This window comes from Penaeus monodon, chromosome 8 (genome assembly GCF_015228065.2).
Source record: "Penaeus monodon isolate SGIC_2016 chromosome 8, NSTDA_Pmon_1, whole genome shotgun sequence".
Classification (NCBI taxonomy): domain Eukaryota; kingdom Metazoa; phylum Arthropoda; class Malacostraca; order Decapoda; family Penaeidae; genus Penaeus; species Penaeus monodon.
The window spans coordinates 13,906,584-13,934,355 of NC_051393.1; the positions used below are offsets into that span (position 1 = coordinate 13,906,584).

The 27,772-nt window shown below is 43.5% G+C and overlaps 1 protein-coding gene across 1 annotated transcript in view; it reads right to left on the reverse strand.

Annotated features, from left to right (window-relative positions):
- LOC119575884 (rho guanine nucleotide exchange factor 18-like) overlaps window positions 1–20,345 on the reverse strand; it is a 188,740-nt gene extending 168,395 nt beyond the window's left edge. The window contains exons 1-7 of the mRNA XM_037923422.1: window positions 20,309–20,345; window positions 19,373–19,869; window positions 16,511–16,640; window positions 11,620–11,742; window positions 11,124–11,178; window positions 8,564–8,670; window positions 7,502–7,616 (exon numbers count right to left, since the gene is read on the reverse strand). Coding sequence (XP_037779350.1) covers window positions 7,502–7,616; window positions 8,564–8,670; window positions 11,124–11,178; window positions 11,620–11,742; window positions 16,511–16,640; window positions 19,373–19,869; window positions 20,309–20,345 — 1,064 coding nt within the window. The remainder of the gene's footprint in view (window positions 1–7,501; window positions 7,617–8,563; window positions 8,671–11,123; window positions 11,179–11,619; window positions 11,743–16,510; window positions 16,641–19,372; window positions 19,870–20,308) is intronic.
- Window positions 20,346–27,772: the final 7,427 nt, after the last annotated feature.

Consider the following 27,772-nt stretch of genomic DNA (forward strand, 5'->3'; position numbering starts at 1 on the left):
CTTGTGCGCATGTGTGTGCGTGTGCGTGTGCGCGTGTGTGTGTGCGTGTGCGCATATGCGTAGGTGCGTTTGCGTATGTGCGTTTTGTATGTGCGTTTGCGTATGTGCGTGTGCATATGTGTGTGCGTGCGCGCGTGCGTGTGCGTATGTGTGTGCGTGCACGTGTGTACGTGTGTGTACGCCTGTGTGTGCGCCGCAAGCCTGTGGCCTTCCCATGCCTGGTGCTCGGGCAGCTTTCCTCCTTCGCGCAAGCACAGGTGCTTCGCCTGAAGAACCGCCCGACTCACAATTGAATTCCGAAACCTGATTAGAAGTCTCCGGCCACCTCGTGTCGGGGATTCCTTATCCCTCCTTCAATTTCCACTTGCAAGCTGTTTCTCCAGACAACCGGCAACTGATTCCCGCGTGACTGGAAACTGAATTGCACCGCCGTTGCAGCTACAGACGACAATCTACACAACATAGATGTTCATTCAAGCTAACTGTACATACATTTTCTTCTATTCATTCTTGCATTCGACCTTCATCGCGAGGAAACGTTACCAAAAATAAACAGCACCCACAAACATTTTGCTGAACCAGAATTCGACCTTCCATTCTGCACACAAAGAGAATACCACTCGGCCGCTGACCAGAAAATAGCATTATGTTTCCCAAATCTGATCCAGACTCTCCCAAAATCAGGTGAAACAAAATCACTTTCGGCATAACAATGTGTTACACTTTTCATTAAAATGGAGACTCGTGTTTATATTTAATTTTGTTCACTTCCTCTATTCCAAAAAGTAAATAAACATACCTAGCTGAGGTTTTCAAGTCAATAATATTTGTACTAAAGTTAATTGCAAATTTCCAACAACTACAGAAATTCTATAATGCGATTTTGGTTGTGTTTCAATATGACCATCAAAAAAGAAAACAATATACAATATTACTAGAACTCTACATTAATTGCATTAAGTGCTTTTTTAAAATAATATCACTATTTCCTCTGCTCATGAATGGAAAATGACACAGCCAATACTAATCAGCTTTTGTGTACCGCTGTTCCTTAAATAAAATCCCCAAGGACTAAGAAGTAAACCGAATTCGCTATCCCATTTCATGTTAATTATTTGCAATCGTCAGTTTCGCATACATGCAGTCACAATGTTGCTCTTTCCGTTTTCGAAATGTTGTACCGCATTTGGCATGAAAACTTGATATCCACTGTGCTTCGCTTCCCTTGCCGAATAGTGTTGCTCACTCTTTGTTTCATATTGCTCTCCACCCTTCACCCTCCCTCCTCCCTACTCCCTCTTTCTTTCTCTCATCTCTCCTTCTCCTTCTTCTTCCTCCTCCCTTCTCTCCTCTCCTCTACTCTCCCTCTCTTTCTTCCTTCTCCTTCATCCCTTTTCTTCTCTTCTCTTCGCCAATTCCTCCTTCCATGTCTCACCCCCTCTCCTTCTTCTCCTTCTCCTCCTTGCTCTTTTCTCTCATCCCCTCTCCTTCCGTTCCTTCCTCCTTTCCTTCTCCTTCTCACCTTCTCCCCTCTTCTCTCCTTCTTCTCCTCTCCTCTTCCTCTCTCAGTGCATTTGCTGCGTTCCTTCGATATCAACTCGTGTTACCTATGGCTCTCCATCTCTCCATCCGATTAATACACCGCCTGGAAGATTGATGATGATGATGATGATGATGATGATGATGATGATGATGATGATGATGATGATGATGATGATGATGATGATGATGATGATGATGATGATGATGATGATGATGATGATATGATGATGATTATAAGATATGATGATTAATGATGATACAATGATAGTGAATAGATGACGATGATGATAAAAGAAATAACAAGAACAACAACAATGTAAATAATAATAGCAACAGCCCCGAGGAACCAGAACCGGCAGTCTCTACTTCCGGCCGCGCGATTTGGGATGCTGGGAAGGTCACTCCCTCCGCTCTCGCAACCCCGCCTTCCCCTTTTTAATCTTCCCGAGGGCGATATTTACTCAATCTCGCAGTGTTGTTTGATAGCGCGGGGGCCACCTCGCGGCCGATCTCGGAGACATTATCGCCAATTAATCTCCGGAAGGTCGATCGGGAAACTACATGACCTGGCGCCTAATTGGAGGGCCGGCCGCGGCGCATGCGCCCTGCTTCCTGTGGGGGCTGGCGAGGAGGGGTTTTACTCTTTTTTTTTTGCTTTTGCTTTTTCATAAATTCTTCTCTCCATTCTTCCCTCCTTCCATCCATGCTCTCTCCCTCCCTTCCTTCTCTCTCTCTCTCTCTCTCTCTCTCTCTCTCTCTCTCTCTCTCTCTCTCTCTCTCTCTCTCTCTCTCTCTCACTCACTCACTCACTCTCTCTCTCTCTCTCTCTCTCTCTCTCTCTCTCTCTCTCTCTCTCTCTCTCTCTTTTTCCAAAATTTGTCACTGTCTACCCGTAGGTCCTTTTCATTTCTATTCCTTTTCTTCCTCCATTTTAAACTCGTATTTCTATTCTTTTCTCTTTCTCTTTCATTCGTTACAAGGTAATATCGTCCCAGGGTTTTCCCGGCGACGCTAATGAGGTTCCAATATTTGTCACCGCCACTTGGGGAGAGGAAGAGAGGAGGAAGACATAAGGACGAAAAGGAAGACGTAATGAGGAAGGAGGAGTAGGAACAGAAAAAGGAGGAGGAGGAGGAGGAGGAGGAGGAGGAGGAGGAGGAGGAGGAGGAGGAAGAGGAAGAGGACAAGGACGAGGAGGAGGAAGGAGAGAGAGAGAGAGAGAGAGAGAGAGAGAGAGAGAGAGAGAGAGAGAGAGAGAGAGAGAGAGAGAGAGAGAGAGAGAGAGAGAGAGAGAGAGAGAGAGAGAGAGAGAGGGGGGGGGTAAGCCCCCCCCCCTTCCCCAAACAGCCAACTACAGGTAAGTTTCCCGCCACAAGACCAATAGACACAAACATATACCAGGTTTTGTCTTGGAGGAAAATAGTTTCCAACTTTCAAGCCATTTTTTCTCTTTCTTTCCCTCCATTCACCCCTCTTTTTTCGTCTCGAGAGAGAAGAACGCCATTCTGATACAAACTGCCCAAACTTTGTGTAATCAGTAAGGTGGGGGGAAGGGGGGGTGCGCCGAACAGGCAAAGACGCGACGTAGAAGCTGTTAAGACACCGAGGACGTTAACAGGATTCGGCAAAATGCGCGACATGTTGATAACTGCAACAAGGAGGCGGGAGACATGTAGGAAAAGTTTCGAGGGAGTTTTGTGTTCGTCCGTACATTAAGTCGCGAAGTTCTACAAGTATCGCCATCACAACTACGACACCTATCAATAACGATGCAATAAAAACGCCCATTTTTATCAGTCTATATTAATGACAGTGATAATCTATCCACCTTAACAACCCAAAACATCACCAACAAATATTCCAACATCACATCCATTAAGTACACGCGGAATCACAACCAATTCCACCACCAGCAGCTCCTTGCCACCACTTCCAACACCAGTATCTCTCTGCCACCACAAGCAGCTGGACACCACCGGCCTGTCGAAGGAGAAGAACACAGCCGGCCATATACGATAACTAAGCAAACATTTGTTGTCGCTACTTGAGACTGGATGTAAAAGCATCCCCGTGTCCAGCACAACAGCCGTCTCTATTACACAGGCCTCTACTCTCATTTTTTTCTGCTTCACCCTCTTCCTTCTCCTTCTTCTCCTCTTCTTCACATTTTTGTTGTCGCTGTTACTGCCATTAATTATATCACTTATACACCTTTTATTGGTCCCATTGCATACACTTTCTCTTGTTCCCTTCTCTGTCTTTCCTCTTGTACTTTATCTTTTCTCTTTACTCCTTCTTCCCTTTCTTCTAAACTTTATCTATCATATTCATAATTATTTCCGATTATTTTTTCTCCCATTTCAATGAGGTTATTACCTCTCATTTCACCTCTTCTTTTCCCTTTCTTCTTCAATACTTCTTTAAGCATCTCCTGTCTTCCCTTTTTTTCTTCCAAAACATTTCCCTCTTACCCTAACGAATCCCTTCCCTCGTTTCCCCTCCCCTCCCCTCCTCTTTTCTCCCCGACCCACTTCTCTCCTCTCCTCTCTTCCCCTCCCATCCATCCCTTCCCCTCACCTCCTCTCCCCACATCTCTTCCCCTCCCCGACGTCGATGCCATCCCAACGGTCGCGCATATCCAGCTACGCGGCAGCGGGAACACATGAAGCCCCCCCCCCCTCTCTCTCTCTCTCTCTCTCTCTCTCTCTCTCTCTCTCTCTCTCTCTCTCTCTCTCTCTCTCTCTCTCTCTCTCTCTCTCTCTCTCCTTCACGTCGCCGAACCAGCACTGATGGGTCAAACCAGATCCATATGGAATGGTTACTGGCGAGGGGAGTGGTTGGGAGGGAGGAGAAAGAGGAGGGGAAGGGAGGAAGAGGAAGGATGCAGTAGGAGGAAGAAAGGGGAGGGACGAGGAAGGAGGAGGGAGACTGGGAAGGAGGAGGGCAGAGGGGAAGAAAGGAGGGGAGATGGGAAGAACAGAGAAAGGGAAGAGGAAGAGGGAAGAAGAAGAGAAGAGGAAGAGGAAAGAATATGGAAGGAGAAGGAAAGAGGTGTGGAAGACGAGATAAAGAAACGAGATGAAGGGATAAAGTATAAGGGGTAGAGAGGGATGAAAAGCGAGAGATAAAAATCGGAAAAAGAAAGAGGTGAGAGAGCGAGAGCGAGAGAGAGAGGGGGCGGAGGGAGGAAGAGAGAGAGAGAGAGAGAGAGAGAGAGAGAGAGAGAGAGAGAGAGAGAGAGAGAGAGAGAGAGAGAGAGAGAGAGAGAGAGAAAGAGGAGGGGGGGTCAATAACAATAATAATAATGGTTTTCAAAAACAATAACGCTTTACCGGAAAGTGAAACACTTCGGTCTGAAGAATGGACCGTAAAGCCCCCGGATCGCCTGCACTGAAAGTTAAAACGCACCGCTGTCATCCGGACTGCAATAAGTTTTCCGCTGCCCCATCCTCTGCTACACAGTTCATGTCGCAAAGTGAATAACAATTTTCACGCCATAAATATCTTTAAATACAAATGAACAAATAAAGTAATAAATACTCCATCCTAACGTATTTAACCCACTGCTACTGGCCAATATCTTCCCCAAAATCTTGAGAAGCCTTTTCTACTAACGCCTCCACTCTTCCCCTTCCACCTGCCTCGTCTCCCGTGCCTCCACTTCTCCATTAATTCCACTCTATCCCTTCCACAGCTTCCACTCTACTGCCACCTGTCTCTTCCCGCGTGCATCGGTGTCCATCCTTATCCACCAATCTCCTCCCTCCGCCACTCTCTTTCCAATCCCAAATTCCTCTTGCTGTCTTCATTCTACCCCATTTTTCTGTTTGCTAGTCTCCACTCCCTGCTTCCCCCTTCATCCATCTGTTTCCACAGCCCTTCCTCCACGTGTCTCCCTCCCTCTCCACCACTCTCTCCACCCCTCTAATACTTTCCATCCCACCTTCACTCCTCTCCCCCACCCCCTCCTCGCCTCCATCCTCGGCGCCAGCGTTTCCTCCGACTCCCCGAAGCATCCATCAAAATTAGGCGACACTGAGGCCTTTCATTACAATTTTCTCTCTTATTATCATTATTATTTTTAAAATTTTCCAATGTGGCACTCTGCATCAGCTTTACAGGACGTTGTTCCTGTGTCGCGTCAGAGTTCCTGAGTCCCGGATGACTGCTGCAAACAGGAAAAAAACGTCTCGAGGGATGGCAGTGAAAAAAAAAAAAAAAAAAAAAAAAAAAAAAAAAAAAAAAAAAAAAAATATATATATATATATATATATATATATATATATATATATATATATATATATATATATATATATATATATATATATATATATATAGACACATACATATACACACACTGTATGTTGCATATATACAACGTGCACACGCCGTGTGTGTGTGTGTGTGTGTGTGTGTGTGTGTGTGTGTGTGTGTGTGTGTGTGTGTGTGTGTGTGTGTGTGTGTGTGTGTGTGTGTGTGTGTGTGTGTGTTTGTGTGCGTGCGTGTGCGTGTGCGTGTGCGTGCGTGTGCGCATTTGCCTTTCCCAAATCCATAAATGTACATACATAAGACAAAACCCCACCTCCGACCCCGCCATGCTCTCAAGGAAACACTTGGCATCCCCCTCCCTCCCCCGTACTCTACCTCCCTCCTAACCACTCCCCCCCTCTCCAACGCGGAAGTTCAGTGCAATAATCGATATTTCTTCAAAAGAATGGAAAAAAGCGAAACTCTCTATACTATCAGTCACATTTTTCAATTCTTTTAACCTGCACATGGTCTAAAGCACTCATTAAACATAAATAACACACAAAAACATGCCTATTTCAGCAGCCCAAACCAACCACAATGCCTTGATTCTACTCGTTATTAGCTGTCATTATCAAACGTTTCGCCCTCTTAAATTACGGATAATGAATATGCTGTCGAACATCCATTCCGATTTAGCAAAAAGCGCAATTAACGGGCGCGATGCCTTCGGGGACATTAGGTGATCAATCACCCGTCGAGACAAACGTTTGCAAATCTAAACGTTCCGGATAAAGAATCACACTCGTACACAACACACACACTTTTATAACACGAGCGGTGACTTGTTTTTCTTCAATTTTATCTTTTCTTTTGCAATAAGCCCCTCAACCGGTTACCATGACAACGAGCAGCTGCGATATAATAACAAGTAGAAACGACAGAGGAAAAACACAGACACAATACCCTTAGAAACCGATGCATGCCCAATCACTCTCTTTAACGCTCGTGTATATGCATAACATGTATCCAGTCAGTGTATAGTTAAATGAGTTAATAGTTATCAGTTTGTCTGTATATTGCATTCATCTATTTTTCTCATATTTTATTATTTACACATTATTTCTATTATATTTTTCATGTTATTTTATTATTCATACCCTATTACCTTATGTTTCATTCCCTCATAAATTCCTCTTTTATTCATCCATAATTTCAGTGTCCAATTATCATTACCAAAGTATAAAGTGACACGCGTGTACAAAGCGCCAATATATATTGATATAATTGGTACTTGCAAGTCTACTGAAACAAGTGAATTTCGCACAGCAGGCGACTGACTGACTGCCAGCCAGACACACACGTACAAATCGCTGCTAGATTGCATCCAGACAGACACGTTCCAGACACACATTGCCACTGATTTCAGACAATACACGTTCTAGCCCCTCCACAAGAGAGCTGCCGTCAGATCCTTCATCGCGCACGCATAGACACAGACACAGACACGCACACACACACGGGCACATATTCGATTCTCACTTTCTCCAGACTACCTTACAAAGGAAACTAGAAAAGTATATTATATATATATCCAAATCTACATTCCAAACGTTAAAAAAACAGCAACAAAAAGAGCAAGAGAGAGAAAAAAGAAGACTCTACGAAAGATAAACAGAACGAAAAGAAGATTGCCAAGCATCTCCCTTACCTTCTGTGTCTTGCTCGTTTCTTCTCCTCATCCGAAAGGCCGGACCAGGAGCGGCGGCGGTGGCAGTCGGTGGTTCCCCCGCGGCTCTTCCGGGCGTCCAGAAATTCCTCGGAACCTGTAGGGGGGAAGGGAGACCGGCACGCGTCAGATAAGGTCCTGCTGAAGGTGAAGGATGGGAAATGTGCATCTACACTGTACGTTGCAAATACACGGCGTGTATATTTATGCAAAGAGATGCAAGAGGGGTGACGTGAGACTAGGGGTCCCGCCTTCCCGACGTTTCAGATGGAAAACCTGTGCGTCGATATGTTTCTTTATTTGATTATTTTCGTCCTTTCAATTTGCTAGTTCACTAGCTTAGATGAGTAAGAAAGTGAAACAGATAGATGGAGGAAGACCATAAAGAGAAAAGAGACGACCCCACCCCCTTCCCCCCCCCCCTCTCCCTCCCTAACTCATCCCGTCCTATCCATTGCTGTATCGTTAACACGTGTGTTTTGTTATTCAATGGACGACTTGCACAGTCACGGCTGGCGAGGCGGATCAGAGCATCAGGCACGGTCGGGTGGGACAAATACAATCGAACAACCACAGTTATTCAATTAATAACTATTACGCAAAAAAGTTTTAATGATTGTGATGTTGAATAACGAGATTAACATGCAGATATGTATATCGTACACATTTTGTGTGTAGGGAGGCAGGGGGAGGGGAGAGAACGGGATGGTTGAGCGGGATAAAGAAAGGAGAGAGAGATGGAATGAATGAATGAATGATGGGAAGGAAGGAAAGGAGGCAATGGGGAGAAAAAGGAGGGAGTAGGAGTGAATCAAACAGGGAATCAAACACAGGGGCTTTTCACAAAGTTCTTGACACACGCAATCCTACATGATTATAAATGCAAGGACCAAACGAACCCCAAAATAAGAACCTAAAAATCCCTCCCCCTCCCAATGAAAGAATCTAAATGACCCCCAAACAAAAAAAAACAAAAAAAAGTAAAATAAACGACCCCAAAATAAAATCCGAAATGAACCCCGCCCCCAAAAAGGACCTACATACCCCCCAAAATAGAAGCTAGATGACCTTCAGAAAAGTCCTTGTCCTCTGAATACCACTGTATAAAACATAAGAGACACCGTATAACCTCTCGGGATTCTTCAACTAATCTGTATCAAATCATCGTTTTTATCACATTTCTTTCACTATTACTATCATTATCACTACCACCATTACCATTACTATCATCATCACTATCATTGGCAATATTATTTATCTTTATCATTATTACTATCATCGTCATCATCAAAATTATCATCGCCATCATTATCAATACAGACATCAAACCGCATTGAATCCTAATAGCGTGTCAGTGGGAGACGAGGCGGGGGAGGATAGGGGAAGAGGGAAGGGGTGGGGGGATGGGTTGCGAAATAAACGAGTGATAAGGGAAAAGGATGGAGGGAGGAGGGTAGGGAGGAAGAACGGAGAGAAGGAGGGTGGAAGAGAACATATGGTTCAAGGAAGGGGGGAGGGGAAAGAACGCACAGAAGAGCCGCTATTCAAATTCATCTACACGATTTTTATCCCTTTTCCACTAGGTTACCCACAAAAAAGTTATCCGTTTATCCAAAAACACCCCTACCCAAACATTCCATAAAACAGACAACCAACTTTCCCCAAAGGCTAGCCAAGCATATCCACACTAGATAATCCGCACAAAGGCAGATCGCAAAGAAAGAGGACCAGGCTCACACGCATGAACAAACACCCTTTTCAGCCCTGGAATTTCTGTCCGCTTTATCATAAGAAATACTACAAGAAATGTCCAGATAAGAACACGACGGTAAGACATAACTCAAAACCAAACGAGAGAGAGAGAAAAAAAAAGGGGGGAGAAAAATGAAAAAAAAGGAAAAAAAAAGAAAAAAAGATGGACGTTTTGGCACTAAAAATGCTAATCTTTTGCCAAAAAAATGAAAAAAAAATAGAAAAAAGGAACCGTGCACAAGTCGCTATATTTTTGCAAACTTTTTTATCCGCTTTCTACCTGCATATTAAACAACAAAAATAGATCAAGCATATCGGGGGTTGAACACGGTCTTCCACATATCTATTGAAATCCTATACTTTATCCGCTAAACCGATTCTTGCAAAAATCTTTCCACGAAGACTTATAATGCCGTTTTCTTTCTTAATCTTGAAACTTGACGGCTAAAAAAAAATCAGAGTAACGATATCATATTGGTGGTTTCCCAGAATCTGGGGGGCCGCAAAAGCAGATCTGGAGTAAGCTTTGGTAGATTTTGGGTCCGCTAAGATAGAATTACGGGCTACTAAGGTTGATTTTTTTGCTTAAAGTACAAGATTCCAACAGACTCCTGCAAAAAAAGTACAGTTACGCACATCGACGAAGCTAAATATTAACTTTTCTTAATCTTATTGCATTCACAGGCACGCCAGTCTTTCAATTATCGGAGGAAAATGGAGAAATTTGTTTGCTGGTTCATAACATCGACTTGTTGAAGAGAGGAGAGAGAGAGGAGGAGAGAGAGGGGAGGGGGAGAAGGGAATGGAGGAAGGGGTGGGGAGAGAAGGAGGGGGGAGGGAGAGGGGGCGGGGGGAGGGGAGGGAGGGGAGGGGAGGGAGGGGGGGGAAAGAGAAAGAAAGAGAAAGAAGAAAGAGAAAGAAGAAAGAAAAAAGAAAGAAAGATAGAGAGAAAGAAGGCGAGAAGAAACGCCTTTAAATCACCATCAATCACCAAGGTCGATAATTTTATTTTAATCGTCATTCCATTCCCTTTCCCTCCCCCCGCCTCGTTTCTGTCCTGTCTGTCTGTCTGCTGTCTGTTTTTCTGTCTGTCTGTCTGTCGTCTGTCTGTCTGTCGTCTGTCTGTTCTGCTGTCTGTCTCTCTCCCTCTCTCTCTCTCTCCCCTGGCATCCCACTTAAAACAACTATCAAGATTTATCACACCGAAACCCATCCTGCGGCGTTCTGAACGGCCATTTCCGCCTCCCCCCCCCCTCTCCCATTCCCCTGTTTTGCTATTCGACCCGAAAATTGTTGTCAACCCCTCCCCTCTCCCCCTCCCCCTGGCCTATGTGTGTGCGAGTAACAAATTGTGTTGAGAGTTGATTGAACACGCGGATTGGAGATCCTTTGTGGCCAAGCGGTGGAAGCGGGTTCGATCGAGACCTGCCGTTTCCCACTCCACCTGTGCTGGGCCCCCCATCCACCCCCTCTAACTCGTCCCTTAAAACCCCCTTTCCTACCCCCCCATATGGCACACACACACACCCCAACACACACACAAAAACCCCACACACACACACACACACACACACCACACCCACAACACACACACACCCCACCCACGCTACCCCCGCAAACACACACCCACAAAAAAAACCCCACACACACACACACACCAACACACACACACAAAACACACACACACACACACACACACACAACACACACACACACGCTGGGCAGGGCCCGGGGGAAACCCCTTGACCGCAACTCGAAAAAGCGAAGCGCCCCCCGGCTAGAACCGCCGCCGCCATCTCCCTCAAAACACTAACTCTCGGAACCGCGGCAGCATCAGGCGGCCCTCACTCACCGAGTACCGCGGTACAGAAGGCTCCCGGTGTTGCAGAAGTGGCAAATGTGGCAACCTGAGGCACCGAAATACCCGCGTCGTTAACGGCCCCGACGTCGGCAACGGACACCAAGGAATGCGTGCCCTTTGACCTTTTCAGTGGGAAGGGGGGAAGGGAGGGAGAGAAAGAGGGGGGAAGTGGGAGGGGGAAAAGAGGGGGAGAGAGAGAGAGAGAGAGAGAGAGAGGAGAGAGGAGAAGAGAGAAGAGAGGAGAGAGAGAGAGAGAAGGAGAGAGAGAGAGAGGGAGGGAGGGAGGGAGGGAGGGAGGGAGGGAGGGAGAGAGAGAGAAAGATATTGAGGAAGAGAAAGAGAGAGAAAGGCACAGGCTCTTCCTTACTGCCGGATTATCCGGTAGTAGGAACCTAGGGAGGAGCCCGGACTTCCGAACTAGTGTGTGTGTGTGTGTGGGGGGGGGGGGACGAAACTCGGCGGCTGGCAAATTTAACACAAGACCGACCGAGGAACGACTGAGCCGACTCATGGAGCGTGTTATGAGCCCCGGGAGCGAAGTGCGGCACGGAATGACATCTGGTTACAATGATTTCAGTAAGATGGAGACAGTCCTTGTAGCACTCAAAGGCTGATACACAGAGAAACGCGCTTTTGATAAATAAGAGTTTGGTTGTCTCCAACGCGAGTGAACTGCGAAATCAGACATGCCAAGAGTCATGGGTTCCTGCGACCGAGAACGAAGGCAGGAATTTCTCATTTCACACAGCAAAACTCAAAATGAAAATCCTCGAGCGAAAGCTCGTAGGCCTGTCTCTAACTCCGCGGACCAGCAAGACCTAAAAAGAAACTGAAATGAATCTTGAAATGAAAAGTAGACTTTTCTTTTTTTAATTGCCATCGAGACCCAACGACCTAAAGATAAGACCTAAAATCAAAGTAGATAGTATCCCCCTACAACAACTAAAACCAAAACCACAACAAAAATAAGAAACAAAAGCAAAGACCCTTCACCCTGATAATCCCGTCCCCCTCCCCCTTCCCTCCCCACCCTTCACGAACGGGGAAAATAGTTGGGGAGGGGGAGAAATTCCCCGCCGAGGAAGACCGATTTGCCTGCGAGGTTTCCCCAGCGCCTCGTACAATCAAGATTTCTCATTAAACGCAAGACACGCTATCGGATTACAGTCATTCAGGTGGTGATTACATGCCGGTGAATGAATTTCTTGACAGAGCCTCACGCTGACTGATTTCCTTTGAGTTCCGACGATCACGTTTCCCGATTAAGAACGAGAGATATCCACAATACCCACATTGCTATCCCCATGTACTATCAAGCCAAGCGCAGACAAACTCGATACCAGAAGAGAGGTAAACAAAAATCCTTTAATCTTGAAAGGCCCCTCGAATAGAAATCCTTTATTATCTCCAATCCCTAAACCCTCAAATTATCCCCGGTCATTACATTCACAAGATAAGATAAAAATAAAACAAAAAACCGACGCGATACTCAATCTTCTATCCAACCTCCTGCAATGCCACCACAAAAAAAAAAAGTTAACACTATCCCCCACAGTCGCACAGCTAAGCACTGCCACACTCAACCCATAATAACTGAAACAATACCCTCTTAAATCTCCCTTTAAAATAACAGTATGTAAACAAAAACAACAACAACAACAATAATAATAACAATTTTAGAGATACCTATTTTTTTTTTTTTTAAAGAAAAACGAAATAAAATATAATAACAATAACACCTATCAAAGAAGCTGACTTTTCCGACACCCCATAAAACTAACACAAACCACTTTTTTTCCTTTTCCTTTACTTAACATTTCTTTTCGTTGAGAACAAGCGGAACTGAGCTTTTCCCCCTCCCCCCCCCCCCCCCTTTCCAAAAAAGGGGGGCCGACCTTTTTAAATTTTAGAACTCTAACGCGAAATATTTTAAAGAGGGCCTGCGTTAATAATGTTGGGGATATATAATCCCCCCACCCGAACATTTTTTTTACATCTGTGTTTACTTGGCTTTTTAATAGTCCTACTTTGAATTCTAATACGTTGTTATTTATCTTGTTATTTATGTCATTATCGACATAATCACTACAACTACTAGTGTCAGACGGTATATGGAAAAAAAAAATGAAAGACACAAACATTACACAGGGAAGAAGAAGAAGAAGAAGAAGAACAAGAAAAGAAGAAGAAGAAGAAGGAGAGGAAAAATCAGAGAGGTGGGGGCAGGGGGAAAGATAGACAAACAGAGAGAGGATTTGGGAGAAGGCAGGGCTAGAAAAAGAGGAAAAGAGAGATAGAGAGAACAGAAAATAAAGTTGAGAGAAAGTACGGAAAAGAGAAGTCCGAAAATCCCTAAAAGCGGAGAATATCGGGTCTTCGAAAAAACGGGAAAGGGGAAAAAGGTTAGGCCAAAAAAGCCCGGGGAAGAGAAAAACGTGAGGAAGAGCGGCGAACAACAAGCACCGAGAAGGAAGGGACGGAGGAAGACAGAGAAGAGCAACAAAACAAACGAATGAGTGAAAAGTATTAGGAATAAAAAATGACAGTACTAAAAGCAAGGCAGATAAAAGAAACCAGAGAAACAATCTACAAACAGTAAAACATGATACAAAAACCCTAAATTCAAGAGGGAAGCCCTCAGAACTGAATGAAACCCCTTAAAAACGGGAAGAGGAATCAAAGTTTCCCGGCCGAGCGACCCCGAGCAAGGGCGAGGGGAGAGCAAGAAGTCATGGCGGAAAACCAACAGCATTTGCAAGCAGAGGTTTTTGCAAGCTCCATCCGAAAACAAGGAAGGAAAAATGACGATTGGGAGAAGGGAGAGGGAGGGGAGAGAATGGAGAAGGGAGGGGAGAGAGAAGAGGAGGAGAGAGAGAGAAGAGAGAGAGAGAGAGAGAGAGAGAGAGAGAGAGAGAGAGAGAGAGAGAGAGAGAGAGTCTTCTTGCATGCAACTGCAGTTTTATAGCGAGCGGACTTTCGGCGCGGGCGAGAGCATTTTCAAAGGCCGGGATCAAAGCAGAGAAAAGGAGGTTGAAAAAATGAGTCACAAAAGTGTAATTAATTGTAGAATAATATTCATTAGCATGATAAAAAAAAAACATGATGGCAAATTAAATAACATCAATCAAGGAAAGAAAATTGCATAATGATATCAAAAGCGACATTCTCCATGGCGGGTTTCATGCAGTCATATCTGTTAAGAAAATAATATTCACAATATCATAAAGGAAACAAAAAAATACAAGAATTATGTTAACAATATACATAAAAGAACAGAAATTCATAAATCAATCTGCAAATAATCATTAAAATAAACATTAGAATTAAAAACTCAAATATACTATCTCTAAATATAATAACAATAAACTTTATCTTTATTCATCTTTTTATATTTATAAAAACAACACATAAAATAAGGTTATCACAACACCCTTACGAAAGAAAGAAAAAAAAAATAATAAAATAAATATAAAAAAAATAAATAAAAATAATCAAAGGTAAATCCAACAACATAAAAGACATTTTAAGAGAGGCTGTCCAGGCTCTAATTACCTTGACCCGGTTAAGATAATGATGTGTCAACAAGGGCTTGACTATTTACATCCCAGCATGATTACCCTCGCCACGCCATTCTCCTCGGCCAAGAGAAGGCGACGAGGAGGAGGGAGGGGGGCATAGGGGGAGGGGGGCAAAGGGGAGGAAGGCAAAGGGGAGGGGGGCAAAGGGGGAGAGCGGGGTGGGGTGGGGGTTGAGGGGGGATTAGGTCAGGACAAAAAGGGGGGGGGGGAGGGGATGATGATGAGATGATGATGATGATGATGATGATGATGATGATGATGATGATGATGATGATGAGGAGGGGGGGGAGGAGATGTGATGGTGGTGGTGGTGGTGGTGGTGGTGGTGGGTGTGGTGGTGTGGGTGGTGGTGGTGGTGGTGGTGAGGAGGAGAGGTAAGGGAAGTATGGAGAGTGAGGAGAATGAGGGGCAAAAAAATAATAATAATAAAAACAAAATCAAACATTTTTAAATATATGAAATAACTAAAAAAAAAAAAAAAAAAAAAAAAACTCCCAAACTAAACTTAAATCCTAATGACAGAAGAAACAAAACAAACCCAAAAAAATATTTACCCCCCAACCCCCATACTCCTTTTTTTCCTTTCTTTTTATTTTCTCTTTTTCCTTTTCCTTGGGCGACGGCGAAAAAAGGGTAATATTCCCCAGCGCAAGGGACGACGAGGAGCCGCGAGTCAACACGCGGCGAGTCAAAAGTCTTTCTTGCATTTTGGGGAAGGGGGGGGGGGCTTTTCTAAAGTAGAGGAAGGGGGGGGTGTAATCTTCTTGTCCATTCTCATTCTCTCCCGCTTCTTTTTCTAAGTCGTCTCTCCTTACTTTCCTGCCTTACAATTATTTTCGAACCGGAACGAGTTTTCCTTCTTTCCCTCCAACTTCGCCTATTTCCCTCCCTTTTTCCCTCTTTCCCTCCCACCTCTCTTCTTTCCCTCCCTCCTTACCTTTCCCTTCCCTCCCTCCTCCCTTCTTTCCCTACCCCTCCATTCTTTTCCTCCTTCCTCCCCCCTCACCTTTTCCCTCCGCCCTTCCCTTTCCCCTTTCTCCTCCCCTCTTTCCCTTCCCCCTCCCTTCTTTCCCTCCTTCCTGCCTCCTCGCCTTTTCCTTCCTTCCTTCCATCCTCCCCTTTTTCCCTCCTTCCTCCACCCTTGCCTTTTCCCTCCCTCCTTACCTCCTTCCCTCCTTCCTCCCTTCCCTTCCCTCCCTCCTCCCCTCCTTTCCCTTCCTCCTCCCTTCCTTCCCTCTCTCCTCCCTTCCTTCCCTCTCTCCTCCCTTCCTACCCCCCTCCCCTCCTTCCTCCCCTCCTCCCTTTCCCTCCCCTCCCTCCCCCCTCCCCCCCCCCTTTCCCTTCCCTCCTCCCCCTTTCCCCCCCTTCCCCCCCTTTTTCTCTCTTGAGTTGACCGAAAGAGATTTGGGGCTCCCTTCCCCCCCCTTCCCCCAGGCTTCCCATTGCCTTCATCTCCGAATCACGTGATTGGAAAGGATTAGGAGCAAAAATTTTCCGGGGGAGGATAGTCGCGGCGCTTCTAAACCCTTGAGGGAAATTTTCTTGTCGCGTTTTTCCTGCGTCTGATTTTTATTATTTCCCCTTTTTTCCTTTTTTCTTTGTCTCCTCTTGTTTCAATTTCCCTTTCCCCCTTTTTTGAGGAGGCGATGATAAAAAAAAAAAAAAAAAAGACAGAAAAAAATACGAAGAAAAAAAAATAAAAAAAAAAAAAAGGTCGCGGCCCGACAATCAGCGAGAAAAGCCACACCGGCCGGAAAAAAAAAGAACCCCGAGCGACCCTCCTTCGAAACAACAGCAAACCAAAGGCGTCCCCATTTTTTGCCACTGCTGTGCTTCTACATCTTGTACCCGCGGGTTCTGTGAGACGAAGAGAACGGATGCGCCTGCGCTTTTGGGATTGGCGGCATTTCAAGGGGGACCGGCGGCGGCGCTGAAGAAGGGCCCCCGGGTCATGAACGTCAATTTTTAAATCATGCACTTTTAAAGGGGGCGCCGCTAAACTGGCAAAGCTGAAAAAACTCATAAAGGGGGCGCACACGCGCGCGCAGGCAGCACACCGTGCGACCAGCCCCATGCCTCCCCCCGTTATATATTATATATTATTTTATATAATATAATATTATATATATTATTATATATATTTTTATATAAAAATTTATATAAATTTATATAATATATTTTAAATAAAAAAATATATTTTAAAAATAAATAAAAAATTATAATATTTTATATTATATTATATTTAAAATATATTATATTCTATAATAATTAAAATATAAATTTTAGTATAATATATATATATATATATATATATATAAATATATAAATAAAATTTTTTTAAAATATAACATATAAAATACATTATATATATAAAATTTTAAATATATATTATAATAAATTTAAAAATATATATAATATATAATTATATATATTTAAACATACACACCAAATATATCTACCCCCCTCTCTACCTTCTTTCTTTTTTTTCCTTTTCCCTCTCTTTCTCTCTTCCTCTTTTCTCTCTCTCTCTCTCTCCTCTCTTCCTTTTCCTCCTCTCTCTATTTATATATTTTTAAAAAATTATATATATATATTTATATATATATATTATATATATACACATTTATTAAAAATACTTTTATATATTATAAAAAAAATTTTAATATATATTAATATTTTTTATATATACTGTTATATATTATTTTATATATATTATATATTTAATTAATTATTATATATTTATAATATATAATATATATATAATTATATATTATGTGTATATAAAAATATATATATATAATATAATATTATATATTTTTTTTTAATATATATATATTTTATATATATTTATATATATATAATTTTTATATATTTATATTTTATATAAAATTAATTTTTAATATATAACAAACAAAATATTTTATTATCAAACCACATACATACGCACGTCCGACGCAACACACCACCACACATACTACGCACGTCCGCAGGCACGCACGCAGCACGCACGCACGCCACACCACACACACCCACGACGCACGCAGCACAAACACACAACCCCCACACACGCCGCACGCACGCACGCACCCACACCACACACAACACACACACCACCACCACCACGCCGCCGCACCACGCACCACACACACAACCAAACGCACACGCACACGCGCACGCGTCACACACACACCACACACACAAACAAAAAAATAATAAATAAATATATATATATATATATATATTATATATATATAATATATATATAATATATTATATTAAAATATAAAAAACCCAAAACACTGGCCCAAAGACTCGTCCACCCTCGAGAAGAGGGCCGCTTGGCCTTTTTTCACCCCTATGAATAAAATTTAGTCCAAGCCTTGGCCGAAAGTTTGAAATAAAAAACCCCCTACTTCTTCCTCGGTTTTTTTAAGACAAAACACTCGCTCTTTTGATCCCTTCTTTTTATTTAATGTGCGCAACACACACACACACACCACACAACCCCACACACACACACCACACCCAAAAAATTATTTATATATATATAATTATAATATATTTTTATTTTTATTATATTACCGTGGGTGGGCCGAAAGGTCCGTGCCAGCTTCTTTAAAGAAAAAAACTAATTTCCATATTTTTGTTTTTTCTTTTCTCTCTTTTCAAAACTTTTTACAAAACACTCACGGTTGGGAAAAAAAAATAAATACTCACATCCACAAACACGAAATTAAACAGGCCACGCGCTTCATTAAAATATTTGCAGCATTTTTGTCGCACTCAAACTGGCATATATAAAAATGATAAATGGAAATACGACACAAAAAAAAGAAAAACAAATACACAAAAAAAAACAGGAAAAAAAATACATAAAAAACCTTCAAATGAAAAAAAAAACTAGCACACGGTGGACAAAAAAAAAGGACTTTTTAAACGCGTCCATCAAAGCCCTGGCGCTTGACCCAATAATCTTAAATTAAAACAAACAAAAACGAATTAGCGTTCAGAACAAATTTGCGAAATCTTTTTTTAAATTCTTTATCAAAGCCTTGGCATTTTATTTGGTCTTGGGGGGTTTTCATTGCAAATCACTTGAGAAATAAAATTTTGAACAACGTGCGAATTTACTTGCAATTTCAATGTCCAATAAGCGGGATTTTTTAAAACACTTGCGTGGCAAGCATTTTTCTAGATTTTACTCATTTCAAATTTTAGCGACTGCAGCTACATTTTTAAAGGGTCTGTAATATTGCAGACTGCAAGCTCACAAAAATTTTTCCCAAAAGTTTTTCATTCATTCTTTTTGTTGCTTCTTCTTTAAATGGATATAGTGAAAAAAAAACTTTCCCATCATTTTAAACCTTTTTGTGAAAGGGAAATTGAAAAATTATACGTTTTGCTCCTAGGGGTGGGGGAATGCCTTCGCGCACTAAAAAAAAGTATTTTCAAACATGCGTACAACACTAAATCATTGTGAGCCTAAAAAAAAAAATGCATACATCAAAAGCCTAGTAAATAAATAAGCATGAGGGTTTGCACAGCCCCGCGTCAGACCTCGTTCCGCTGGGCGAATGGTCCCCTCCCTCCCAAAACCCTTTTTGGCCGGCCAGCCCTACATCCCAATGGGGCCGGCGATGCCATGAATAGCGAAGCCCTTACGCCTGGCACTTGCGCCTTCCCCGGCGGCAGGCTCGGGGGTCCGTGGCGGGGTAACGCTGTTGCAGCCGGGCATGCAAAACGTGCAAAAGGGTGGGGGGGGGGGTGCATGACGAAAGGGGACAGGCCAGGCGGCGGGGTGGGGGTCGGGCGACGGCCCCCGGGGGGGGTCCCGTGGGGGGAGTCATTGACGCGGATTTTTGGGGGGTTTTGGACAGAGTTTGGGTTGTCCAGGGAGGGGGGATGGGGGTTTTGGGCGTGTTTGGGCTGGTGGTCTCCGCCGTCCGGAGCGGACGAGAGGCGCCCCCGAGCCCCGTTGCCCTGGCAGGTGGGCCCTGGGCGTGGCCCCTGGGGGGACACCACGACCCTGCTGTGCTGCTGGCCTGAAAGGGGGGGGCTCGGGGCCGGGGGAATTACAGTGGGGGAGTCGTCGTCGTCGCCCCCCTCGCCGTCCCGTTGAGGTTGGGGCCGACGAAATCGGGGACTCACCCGCGGCCGCTCTGCAACGCACAAAAGACATATTAGTTCAGGGAAGACACCGACAAAAGGGGCGGCAGGGCAGCTCGCAACCCACCCACACCAACCGCCGCGAACCCCAAAGCAAAAAAAACCCCTCCCCATCCACGCCCACTCTCGCCGGGGTCTTTTCACCCCAAAATTTTAAATGCTGGGGAAAAGCAATCTCAAAAAAAAAAGTCAAAAAACAGGGGGGTCAAGCTATCATGGGCCGGAAAAATGCTTTTTGGCAAATATGCAAACATCTCGATATTAAAGCCTCGTTGCGGAAAACCGGGAAAAAATTTCTGCGGTTCTAATGCCATTTCCCCGTCTTTTCCCGCCTGTCAATATCGTCTGTCTGCCTTAATAATTGTCGTTAGACTGCCTGTTTTAATACTGACGACGTCCGCCTGTCTTTTAAAAGTCTGTCGATTTTCTTGCCGCCTGCCTGTTTCTCCTGTGTCTCCCAAGGCCTCATGACGACAATGTTCTTCTCTCTCTCCGTTCTCCCCCTTTTTCCCTACTTCTTCACTCATTCTATTCCTCCCCTATTTCTTTTTTCCGTTATCTTTCCTTCTCGATTTTCCCCTCATCGAACACAAAGTGGGGAGGATGCCCCCAAAAACCCCTCCTCCCAGTCTAATCAACCCAGTCACAGACTCTATATCTCTTCTACCCCCTCCCTCCCTTCCCTTCTCCACCGTCCCCTTTCCCCCCCCACTCTCCCTCCCTTCCCTTACCCTCATCCCCTCAAGTCAAAGCATCATGCGAATCGCAGAAGAAAAAAAGGCGCAGTATTCCAAGGTGCGCCGTACCTGCCAATTCTTCTCAGAACCGTTTCATGGGGTTAAGGGAGGGAGGGGAGGGGTTGGGGGAAAGAAGGAGGGGGGGACAGGGGAGGGGGTAGGGGGCCAAAAACGGGAGGGAAATGGAAAGAGGGAAGGAGGAAAGGAGCGTGCCCGGGAAGGGGGTGGGGGAAGGAGGTAAGGGGGGGAGGGGACAGAGGAAAAGGAGGGGGGGGAAAGAAGGGAGACATAGGCAGGGAAAGGTATGAAAGAAAAAGAAAAGGAAGGGGCGAAAGAGGAGAGGAGGACGGGGAAAAGGGAGGGGGGGCAAGGGGGGGGGCCCCGGGGAAGGGGGGCAGGAGGGATTTTGCGCAAAGAGGGGGCGGCGCTAAAACCCCAAAGCATCGTGGCCTATGGTGGGTGAGGGGGGAGTGGGGACGCAGAGGCCCGCCGAGTCCCCCAGCTCCCAGGATCGATGTTTTCACTAATCACAAGGGACCTTTTTGTCCGCCGGGGGTATCTTTCGCTCCGGGCGGCCTCCCGCCCAAAAATATACTATCCACGTGGGGGTTAACTGGGAAAAGGGGGGGGGGGGGGCATGCGCGTGGTTTGTATAAGGCCTTGGGTGGTGTATCGCAAATTTTTCTTCTTCCCCTCGTTCTATTTCCCATTCCCATTCCCCCCCTTTTCCCTTTTTCCCCTTCCCGTTTCCTCAACTTTCCTCTCCCTCTCCCTCTCTCACACTCCACTAATCTATTCTTCTCTCTTACTCAAACTTCACCTCACTCTCCCCCCCTCCCTCCCCCTTCTCTCGAGCCCTCTATGCTAGTGTATTGGCTCTTGCTACGCATACAATTCTTCCGTGCATGGAAATTGAACGTGCGCAGGGGAAAGCCTCCCTCCCCTCCCCCTTCCTTCTTTTCCCCCCCTCCCTTCCTTTCCCCCCTCCCCCCCGGCCTCGCCCCCCGGGGGGGGGTCAACCTTCCATTTTCCCCCCCATTTGACGGCGTGGGAAATACTTCCCGAGGCCCGAAAAGAGGATGGGGCGCGCGGGAAATCTGGGCCGGGGGGTTGAAAAAATAACATTATAAAAAAGAAACCAAAAGGAGGATATGATGAGGGCTTTTCGGGGCGCAAGTCAAAGGGGGAGGAGAAGGTAAAAAACAGGATTTTGAGGTAGGATTACTCGGATGGCGTGAATTTACTCTTGAATATCCACAGCCATTTTACGGGTAGCTCTCCCTCTGGCTCTCTTTTTTAATTTTTCCCTTTTTGTCGTTTGGTTTTTGTCACATATGTATATACTTATACATATACAAATAAATAAACATATAATTATATACACACAAAAAAAACATACATAAGTACACACACACACACACACACACACACACACACACACACACACACACACACACACACACACACACACACACACACACACACACACACACACACACTCACACATATATAATACTAATATATTTATATCCTATACACATCTATTTTTCCATATATTTATCTATCTACCTATATCTGTATCTATATAGCTATCTATCCATCAACCCATCTATATGTTTGTATGAATATATCTACATTTATGTTCCTACCTATATCAAAACACAATATGGGTAATACAAAGGTTACATACACCCCTTTCTTTAGAAAGAGAATACTGAAAACAAACACATCCACACCTGCCCCTTTATATGAATTTTACATGACCACGAAATAATTAACAAAATAAACTGATAAATACAGCCTTCGTGTGTAAGAACATAATATTAAATTATGAAAAACCAATGGAAAAAATACATAGGTCTACGTGATATATATGTATGTATGTATGTATGTATATGTATGTGTGTGTGTGTGTGTGTGTGCGCGCGCGCGCACACAAACACACAAACACACACACACACACACACATATATATATACATATATCATCATCATCACCATCATCATCATCAGCCTGGGTCAGTCCACTGCAGGACGTAGGCCTCTCCCAATCTTTTCCAACTTTGTCTGTTTTGTGTTTTTTGTTTCCAGTCTCGGCCCCCAAATTTCGTTATTTCGTCGCGCCATCTTGTCATTGGTCTGGCCCTTGGTCTCTTTATATTATCTATAGCCCAGTCTGTTACATTCTTTGTCCATCTGTTATCCTGTACCGGTGTATATGACCAGCCCATTGACACTTTTTCTTTTTGATGCTCGCAAGTATATCTTCTATTTTTGTCTGTTCCCTGATCCACGTCGCCCTCATCCTATCTCTTAGACTAATTCCCAGCATCAGTCTTTCCATCCCTCTCTGGGCACTTATTAGTTTCCTCTCCAGTAATTTGGTTGTAGTCCATGTTTCTGATCCATAGGTCATAACTGGTAGGACACATTGGTTAAAGACTTTTCTTTTTAAACATAATGGCAAAGAACCTCTTAGTATGCTACTGTGTCTGCCAAAGGCGCTCCAGCCTAGACTGATGCGTCGCTTAATTTCCTCTTCGCTAGATGTGTTTGTCTGTACGAGTTGTCCTAGGTATATATACTTGTCCACTACCTCTAGTACTTCGCCTTGTACTTGTATCTGTTCGAACTGAACTCTACTGTTGAACATGATCTTAGTCTTTTTCTTGTTCATCCGAAGTCCGATTTTCAGACTTTCTCTATTTAGATCATTTATTAGTTGCTGCATTTCATTTGCAGATTCACTGAAGAGAACAATATCATCTGCAAATCTGAGGTTGTTTAGATATTCGTCTCCTATCTTGATACCCTTTCCATTCCACTCTAGCTTTTTGAATATTTCCTCAAGACAAGCTGTAAACAGTTTTGGTGAGATGGTATCGCCCTGTCTAACACCTTTTTTAATTGGTATTTTGTCGGTTTCGGAGTGGAGCTTGATGGTTGCTGTCCCATCTTTGTATATATCTTCCAGTATTTTACAATATACCTCCTCTACTCCCTGTTTTCGGATAGCTTCTAGTACTGCTGGTGTCTCTACAGAGTCGAATGCCTTTTCGTAATCGATGAATGCCATACACAGTGGTTTCCTATATTCGTTTATTTTTTCCTTTATTTGGGTGAGCGTGTGGATGTGGTCAGTTGTTGAGAATCCACTGCGAAAGCTTGCTTGTTCTCTAGGCTGGTTAGAATCCAGACGGTCAGAGATGCGAGTTGTGATGATTTTTGTGAATAATTTGTAAGTAGCTGAAAGGAGGCTTATTGGTCGGTAGTTTTTTAGATCCTTTCTGTCCCCTTCTTTATGTATCAAAATAATTGTTGCATTTTTCCAGGCTTTCGGAGTTTTCCCGTTGATAAGGCATTTGTTAAAAAGATTGGCTAGTTTCACTGTTGCAATTTCTCCTGCATCTATTATAAGGTCTATACTAATTCCATCTTCCCCCGGTGTTTTCCCTCTCTTCATGCCTTTAAGCGCTCTTTTTATTTCTTCTGTTGTGATGTTAGGTACGTCTCTAGTTACCGCATTCGCTTCTATCCATGGCTGTTCATTTGAGTTGTATAGATCCCTGTAAAAGTCCTCCACTATTCTTATGATTTCATTCTTATTGTATGTTACTTCTCCATCTGGTTTCTTTATTGCATACAATTGATTTCTCCCTATACCGAGTCTCCTTTTAACTGTTTTCATGCTAGTACCTGATATCACTGTTTCATTTATTATTTGAGTATTGAATTTCCGTACATCTTCCCTTTTCTTTTTATTTATAGTCTTTGTTAGTTCGGCTAATTCTATCTTGTCCCTGATTGACGATATTTTCATGACCCTACGTTTTTGCATAAACTCTTTAGTTTCTACCGAGAACTTGCTGGAGATTTGCTTGACGATCTTACCGCCTACTTCTAGTGCAGATTCCTTTATTATGTCATTGAACTGTTTGTTGATTTGGTCAATGTTGAGATCTTCGTCGCTGAGAAGTGAATATCTGTTTTGGATGTTAAGGTTAAATTCTGTCGCTCTGGTCTTCAAGTTAGCTAAATCTGGCTGTGGTTTTCGTATGAGTTTACTCCTTTCCCTCCTGAGGTGTAGTTTAATTTGGCCTCTGACCATTCTATGGTCGCTGCCAACATTTACTTTATTAATAACTTCCACATTTTTTACTATATCGCGTCTATTTGAAATTATGAAGTCATTTTCGTTTTTGATGTCAGATGGCGACTTCCAAGTCCACTTCCGCTCTAGTCTTTTTTCGAAGAATGTATTCAGGATTTTGAGTGATCGAGCCTCCGCAAAATCAACTAGCATTTGTCCCCTCTCATCCCTAGTACCTATTCCGTGATTCCCTATTGCGGTTTCTCCTACTGTCTTTTTACCTATTTTTGCATTAAAATCTCCCATTATTATTGTGAAATGGGTTTTTACTCTCTCGCTGGCTAAATGAACATCTTCATAGAAGCTCTCTATTTCTTCATCACTGTGGCTGCAGGTTGGAGCATAGACTTGAACAATCTTTAAGTTGTACCTATTGTTTAGTTTTATTGTTACTGAAGCCACTCTTTCGCTTATACTATAGAATTCCACGATATTCTTTTCTAAACGTTTGTGAACTAAGAAGCCCACCTCTAATTCCTGCTTGCTACCCTGGGGTTTACCTCTCCAATAGAGCACATGTCCATCATTTAGTATCTTCTGTTCTTCGCCTAGTCTTCTAACTTCACAGAGTCCTACAATATCCCATTTGATGAAAGAAAGTTCCTCAAGTAATGCTAGTAAGTCGGATTCAGTTCTCATTGTCCTTATATTATATGTGCAAAGGTTCATCAACGTGGGGCGGCCTGTTGTTGGCCGGGGATTCTTAGCACCCTCTCCTCTGGAACAGTCCTGATCGCCGCCGTAACCAGGGGCTCCTTCGCCACCGGGGAATGAGGGCCGTTGCTCTGTTTGTGCAGTCATGGTTTTTGATTGAGAGGTATACAGCCGAGTTACCTCCCACCTACTGGCTTAGGTGTATCTTGGTGGAAGGGGGAGTAGTTTAGCCGGGATGCCACTGATAAGCCCCTACAGCAGGGTTGGCTCTGTCTAGCGTGTACTTATCTGTCGCCCCGCACGGCCTGCTCACTACACCAGGGTATACTCCAGTGAGCATGGGTTTAACTATCAGAAGTGTGAATATGTGATTGTATTTTTATACAGTGATTTATTTATGTGCATGTACGCCCAGTGCAGACACAGTTGTTCACCTACAAATGCCACGCATATGTTAATTTTCTTGCACATGCACACGCAAGCATACACCTTTACATATGCTCCCTTGTATGTGATATGCATACACACTCTTATATATATATATATATATATATATATATATATATATATATATATATATATATATATATATATATATCTTTTATTTATCTATTATATTACATAGATAATTAAACTTACATCTATATCTATGCCTATACATACACTAAGATCTATATTTATATCAGTATTATATCTATTCTATATCCTTCAATATTCACTCCATCTTAATGCTGTATCTCAACTTCTCTATCATTTTCCTTTCTACCTATATTCACATTTCATCATCGCCCTCCCGCGCTCGTCACCAAGACAATAATATGCGAGTCATTTCGCGGGACTTTCCCATCTCCCTCATACCGAAGGGCGATGCAAATGGAAGACAAAGAGCAATCAAATGAAAGCTTCCCAAAGCAGTTCAATTATTTTCGCCTTTTTTACCTCTCCTCTCTTTTCATCCGAGCTCCCATGTTTACCAGCGATGGCAATAAGGGGGAAAGGAATGGACGGGGGAAAATCATCGAGACAAGTTTTTGGATAAGCTATGACGTCCATCCCTTTCCATGGGAAGGATAGACACACGCAGGAAAAATATGCAGATGTACACAGGAGAAAACACTGCATATATATATATATATATATATATATATATATATATATATATATATATATATATATATATATATATATATATATATATATATATACAGGAAGAGAAGGGTGGAGCGGGGAGAGAAGGAAGAAAGCAAGACAGACAGAAAAAAAGAAAGAAAGAAAGAAAGAAAGAGAGAGAGGAAGAGACAAACTGCCAGCCAACTGATGGCTTCCCCTCCCCCTGTCGACATATTCCCTTTACCTACTTACAAAAGCCACCTTGCAGCCTGGCCAGCGCCCACTGAACACGCCGAGGCAGAACAAAAAGAGTCCGGCAAGGTAAAGGCAAACGTCACTACCAATTAAAACCGACGCGGTGTCTGCGGCGGCCAATGACTCTTCAAAAACTCTTCCATCAGTTGTCTGGTCAATCGCAGCGCCCACTTCGAAGGCAAATTATTCGCCAAGTCTCTCTGCAGAGCCATTCCATCACGGAAGTTATGACTAATTTGTATTTTATCTTACTTTTTTCTCAGTCCTATCCCCCTTCCTCATTCCTTTGCTACTCATTGTACCAATTTTTTTTTCCTGAACTTGCAGTCTTCAATGAGTAATTGCATTAAGAAAGTTACTTTAGACTTCTGCAATACCTAATGGTCAGCTAGCATTTACCTTACATTGCAAGCAGTGTGCTACATTACATCAACCGCAGCTGGTACTTATGTGATATGTATAGAAAAAAAGAAAAACGTTCAAAACTGGCTAAAAATAAGGAAGAAAAAAATGCCAGCGCTGAATCTGGCCGAGCCAAATCGCCGTCACAGACAATGGAATTAACTACGAAAAAATCTTTGACCGATAATGGAAACACAGACGCTCGGGACAATTTCCAATTCCCTTTCTAAAAAGCAAAACCATATATTTCTTCCCCCATTTTTTGTATACTTCGACAGAAAGAGCGCGCGCACACACGCACACGCACACGCACACGCACACACACAGTACACGGCAGACTGACGGTGTATTGGGCGCAGAACAAGGAAATATTTCGGTCAGTAGGACGGGCGGCAAGCAGCGTGACCCTTGACCTCCTGCGACCTCGATCGATGGCAAAGGATTCGGAACAGAAACAGGTCTTGCGAAAATAAAATGCATTAAAAATAAAATGGCTCTAGTGTTAAAATTCACGCGGACATGTGAACATGGCTGCAAAAACAGTATACATACAAATATGGGCGGGAATGAAAGTTTGTTTTGAATGTAA